Below are 6000 nucleotides of genomic sequence, written 5' to 3' on the forward strand. Positions count from 1 at the left end.
GAAGATACGAAGAGAAAACCGGCCTCTGCTCTCAAGAAACGGGGTTTAGGGTCACAGTCCAGAGGCATCCCACCGAGTAACTGGTGCCGGCAATCCCTGCTTTCTGCCTCCCCACCTCCCAGAGTCAGCACCAGCACTCAGAAAGGAAGCAGAACAACCTCAGAAAGGAAGCAAAACACCCGCTTCTGCTTGCTGCTCCGAAGCCCGAAACCTGCGGTTTGGGTCAGTCTCTTCCTAGGAAAGACCTCTCATGGTCCTATTTCTTCCCTTCTGTCTCCCCCCCCCAGAAAGGTCAGCTGTGCCAATATTAACTGAGTGCCCCCAGAACATAACAGTTTTGGACACCACGGGGCCGATTGTAAAACAATTATCAGCAAATTTGCTGATGGAATAGGAGCAGTTATGCCATTCAAAACTGCAGCAAATGCTAAGCTCACACGAGGGGTCAACCAGTGCAGAAATGTGAAGGGAAGGGGGGCAAAGACTGTCGGGGAACCGAACCGCCTGGTTTCATTGGGAAGGCAGAAGAGAGGGGACAAGAAACAAGCCTAGGGAAGATTCGTTTCTCTGAAAAGCATAATTTGAAGACCTCAAAGACTGGAAGCCAGGAAGCTGCAAGTACAGGCCATGGGGAAGGGGATGAGGGCCTGAGTGATAGTGCATAGGAGTGAAGAGAAGGTAGATCCAAGAGCGGCTGCAGAGCTGGGACCCAGATCAGTAAGTTCTATAATAGCGGCTAAAAAGCTTCAGGTAATCAAAGCTTACACAATTAGTGTCAGAGGCTGAACTGGTTCAAGGAAGCTTTAAACCAGTAAAATTCCTGGGTTGGAAATGGCTTGGAATAGTACAGAAATACTGGCAAGATGGCGGATTTGCGATTTCACTCTTGGGTACTTCCTTCACAGATGGGGGTCACGATCCCTTTATACTGTCTCTTCCCATGCATTCTTGTCTACACTTTCCTATAAAATCTTCCAATGGGAATCTAATTTTTTTATTTTTTTAATAACTTAGTTATACTAATGGATTTGTCAAACTCTTAAGTCTTATTTTAACTAGCTATTTCATTGACATCTTCAATAGAGTCTCTCTGTCTCTCTTTTTTCTGTGTCTCTGTCTCTGTCTCTATCTCCTTTCTCTCTATCTCTGTCTCTCTTTCCCTCTCTCTGTGTCTCTGTGTTTCTCTCTGTCTCTGTCTCTCTGTTTTTGAGACATACCACCAGATGATCGCCCCATTAGTAATCTCTGCCCTCTTTACATTGTCTTTCATGGCTGCCTCATCCACGTTTCCGAAACAAGATCGGGGCCATGTAGCTGACTATTCAAATTCTTTCCATCGGTTCCCTCTTTTTTCTAGGACAAATGCAAATGCTTCACCTGGTATTTAAAATCCTTCTCAGTCGGCTCAGGCTTATTTTCTGTCATTCCCCTTGGTGCCCCATCCTACTCCCTGCACAATGGTCTATCGACTTTTCCCTGACGTCACGTCTGCCACCTCCTTGCCTTTGCAAGAAACCACTTTACTGGAACCGACTGTTCCGAGTCTGGAATCCACTGTCTCCTTGCCACCAGTCCTTGGACCGCCTCCGTCCTGAATGCCGTCTGGCTGCCAATTGTATAGTCCTTAATAAAATATCAACTCATGAAGGGACCACACGTTAGCAGTGGAAGGGCCCTTGGAGCCCCCCTCCCTCAGTTCTCAGATAACCAAGCCAGAAAGCTTGCCTTTGGGCTCACAGTTGGGAACTGTCTGAGGAAAAACACGAAACAAGGCTCTTCAGACCCTAAGGCGCCGGGTTTTTTGTGTTCAATGACGACTGACATGGTGCTTCGGAAGAGTAAACTCGGTTATTTAATCTAATCCATGGCCTTGTCCGACTGGGGCGATTGCGTTGAATTTGATTCTTAAAATAATTCCAGTGGTTCCCTTTCCAAAATGGCGGCCTTCAAGCTGGACTAGATAGTTTCCCAAGTAGAGCTCATGGAAACTGGGTAAGGACTGACGAGGCTTGGGATCATTGTTCATCTCAGCAGTTCTTCTCGAATAATAAAACAAATTTTAAAAAAGCATAAAACAGCAGTCGCCTGTGATTAGCCAAGAGGCCACTGGATGGTGCTATTATCTCAGAGCAGTGCACCTTCACGAGGAACAAAATGCCCAAAGAGGAAGCGGGAAGGCTAAGCTGGACAGAGCCTTCCTGTCACTTTCCCCGTTAAATCTCCAGCCCGCTGTCGATGTGAGAGACGGGATGGCAAACAGACACCCCAATCTTTCTCATGAAAATCTAAGGGGGGTCACTTCCCTCCTTTTAAAAAGACAGAAGAAAGCAGAGGAAGATGGGAGCAGAAGACATAAAAGGAAGGAGAGAAAAGGAAGCCCCTCGATGACCTGAAATTCAGCAAGTTTAGCGGTGGACACTTGGGATGTCCATAGTCACGCTGGTCAGGGAGCATGAAAGGAACCATTACTGGGAACTGGCACCTTGGCGGTGCCCCAGACTCTGGGAGACTGAGGAGGGAAAAATACCAAGGCCATCACCCAAGGGGACCAGCGGAGGGCAATGGCCAAGGTTTGTCCAGACGCAGAAAGCTGCTGGCCACCCCAAGACTCTGCTCCTTTTCAGATGTCATTTCACTAGTACATCACTGAAACAAAATTTTAATGCACTTGAATCCAAAGGCTTCTACGGGAGGTTCTATAACCAAGCCTCTTGTACCCAGTGTTATTCCACTAAAGAAAAAATGGCGACATCGTTCTAGGATAACAATTTGCCAGATCCAGGCCGAGAGCAATCTCAAGACCTCTGAAGGAGGCCCATTCGGATATCGCTTTATTTCTCAAATGAGCGACATCTGAAGGCTTGACGAGGATTTATGTCCTCGTTCCTTCCTACAAAATATAATCTACAAAGTTGGAAGTCCATTTCCATTCGACTGCCAAGTCTGGGACCGAAACAGAGACATAATGCTGAGAAGTGACACAGGCCAGTGTGACGCGGTGCTCAGACAGCCAAGGCAGAAAGCTAAAATCACAGGCGAGCTGCCACAGCGCAGCTGCAAGAGAGAAGTAAAAGCAGAATTCGGTGGATTTGGGCCTTTGCCTTTGGAAAATGAGTGGCCATTAATGACCGGCTGTCAGTCAGGCTAATTATGTGAGTCACTGAGCAAAGACTTTGGGGCAAGGACCAGAGAGGCCAGATGGGCGTCCGGGGAAAGAGATTTAGGTCTTCTCAGGAACCACTCTTTATATCGCAATCACCGGACAAATGGAATGGTGGATATAGAGATCACAAGACGTGGCTAGAGATAGAAACAATTAAACTCATGGAGTTCAAAAACTGCTGGGGCTGGAGTCAGGAAGACCTAAGTTCAAATGCAGCTTCAGACACTTAACTAGCTATGTATCTTTTGGGGGGGCAAGTCACAAGGCTGTTTGCCTCAGTTTCCACATCTGTAAAATGAGCTGGAGAAGAAAATGGCAAACCACTTCAATATCTGTGCCAAGAAAACCCCAAAAAGGATCGTGAAGAATCCAACATGACTGAAAACTACGGAAGGACAAACATTTCCTAGTTTGTTCTCCATATCCAATCAGTTGCCAGATCCTACTAATTATGCTTTTTTAGGGTACCCAGGTGCCTCAGTGGATAGAGAGCAGCACCGAAGTCAGGAAGTCTCATCTCTCATCTTTCTGAATTCAAATCTGGCTTGAAATTTACCATTTGTGTGACTCTGCGCAACCATTTGCCTCAGTTTCCTCAATTGTCAAGTGAGCTAGACAAGGAGATGGCGAACCATCCACTCTCTCTGCCATGAAAACTCCACTGCACAATAACAACAAAGCTGGAAAGAGGGAGCTTTGGGATCTGAAGTCTTGGGGTTCAAACCCCAGCTCTGGCATTTTTTTTCCACCAGGATAACCTTGGGCTTTATTCATCAACTGGAGAAGGGAAGGGTTGGAGAGACCTGTGAAACCTGTTTGCCTCAGTTTCCTCTTTTGCAAAATGGAGATAATAACAGCATTTCATTTGCCTTTTAAGTTGTAAGGATAAAGGGAGGTGATGTAGTAAAGCTCTTTGCAAACCTTCCAGGGCTAGCTGTGCATCAGCTATTATAATCCCTCCATAATGTAAAATGAAATGGGGAGAGACCCCCCAAGAGAGCTCTCCTTCCTGCTCTAAATCTATGATCTTCCCCTTAGCTTTCTCCTCTATAATGCAAGGAAGTAACTGAAAATGAATCTGCAATACCCCTGCTTCCTCCATGGCTTGCCCCACCCAATGAAGTTTCCCACCCGCTCTCCCTCCCAGAGGAGATTTGGAGCATTGATTCCTAGGAGTTAACGTTCTGGAGGGATGTATTAGGCCACAAAGGTTCCAAGTTCCCCTCGTTATTTCCCATCTTAAGGAAAAGGAAATAGGAGAGGATCTCGGTTCAATTCTCTCCTTACACACTGTGTGGGATTTGGGGCAAGTCTCGGGCCCCTCAGTTTCCCCAATTGTAAGTAATTAGGTGGCTCAAGGCATAGAGGTTTGGACTTGGAGTCAAGGGAGCATTTGATTTCAGACCTTAGATACTAGCTTTGTGAAAGCGTGAAAGCTCTGTTTGCCTCAGTTTCCTCATCTGTAAAATGGAGATAACAGCATTTACCTTTTCAGGACGTGAGGATGAGGTGAAGTGACATCGTAAAGCTCTTTGCAAAGCGTGTCAGCTATTATTATTATTATTATTATTATTATTATTATTATTATTATTATTATTATTATTATTATTATCCGTCGCCACCAGCAGGAGGCTGGACCCCAGGCTCCTATGCCAGAACAGAAGGAAGAGCTGCCTCCTCTTCCTCGCCCCGCAGGCTCCTCCCGCGCTGATTCCCCCTCCCTCCCCCCTCCCTCCCCCCAGCAGACACATCGGCTGGTTCCAGGACTTCCCTTCCCCACTTGCGCCAGAACCTCCCATCCAGTCCTTCCCGGAGGGACGGGGGCGTGTCCCCCCATCTCAGTCGGGGCTCGCGAGGCCGCCCTGTGCCACCCAGTGTCGGGCGCCACCTCCCAGGCGCTTCATCTCTCCCCACCTTCCCGGGAGCTGACGCTCGCGGCATCTCCAGGCAGAGACAGCAGCCGCGGGAGGAGATTGGGACCCGGGGGCGAGTCGACGCTCGCCAGCGCCCTTCTTTCCCGGGCTCAGACCAGCACTGGTGCCCTGGGGACTGCACAGAGCGTCCCAAGAGGGAGCACGGGAGCCCGAGCAGCGCAGGGAAGCGGGCTGGGGCTGGGGGCTCCCCGGCGGGAGGAGTCCTCGGGGAATCCTCGGCCCCCGGCTGCCAAGCGGGGCGCGGAGTCCGCCGGGCCGCCTCCTCCCTGCGCCCTGGGGCGCCCCGCCCCCTCAGCCTTATAGAGAGGCGGGGGCCGGACTCGGGCTTCTCGGCCGGGCTTGACCGAGCGGCCAGTGTGGCTGCGGCTGCGGCGGCGGCGGTGGCGCCGGGCACCATGGCTGGCAGCACAGCCCGAGTGGCGGCCGCCCCCGGTCTCCCGCTGCCGCGCGTCCCCGGACGGCTGGCCTCGCTGCGGCTGCCGCTGCCCTCCAAGGCGACATGAAGGAGCCGGCGGGCGGCACGACCCCCCCCGGGGGGCCCCTTTCTGCAGCCGCCTGAACCACTCGTACCCGGGCCTGTGGGGCTCCGAGCCGGCCGCGCCGCCGGGGGGCAACGGCACGGGCTGGGAGGCCGCCGAGGAGGAGTGCGGCTCCGTGTCCGTGGCCTACCCGCTGGCCATGATGATCACCGGCATCGTGGGCAACGCGCTGGCCATGCTGCTCGTGTCCCGCAGCTACCGTCGCAAGGAGAGCAAGCGCAAGAAGTCCTTCCTGCTGTGCATCGGCGGGCTGGCGCTCACCGATCTCGTGGGCCAGCTGCTCACCAGCCCCGTGGTCATCGCCGTCTACCTGTCCAAGCGGCCCTGGCAGCACCTCGACCCGTCGGGCCGCCTGTGCGCCTTC

At 51.5% G+C, this 6000-nt stretch overlaps 1 protein-coding gene across 1 annotated transcript in view; it reads left to right on the forward strand.

Annotated features, from left to right (window-relative positions):
- Window positions 1–5509: 5509 nt before the first annotated feature.
- PTGER3 (prostaglandin E receptor 3) overlaps window positions 5510–6000 on the forward strand; it is a 71816-nt gene continuing 71325 nt past the window's right edge. The window contains 2 exon segments of the mRNA XM_051999425.1: window positions 5510–5633; window positions 5636–6000. The exon segment at window positions 5636–6000 is cut by the window's right edge and continues 504 nt beyond it. Of these exon segments, the coding sequence (XP_051855385.1) occupies window positions 5597–5633; window positions 5636–6000 (402 nt within the window). The 5' untranslated portion in view covers window positions 5510–5596.

Source organism: Antechinus flavipes, chromosome 4 (assembly GCF_016432865.1).
Source record: "Antechinus flavipes isolate AdamAnt ecotype Samford, QLD, Australia chromosome 4, AdamAnt_v2, whole genome shotgun sequence".
NCBI classification, from domain to species: Eukaryota; Metazoa; Chordata; class Mammalia; order Dasyuromorphia; family Dasyuridae; genus Antechinus; species Antechinus flavipes.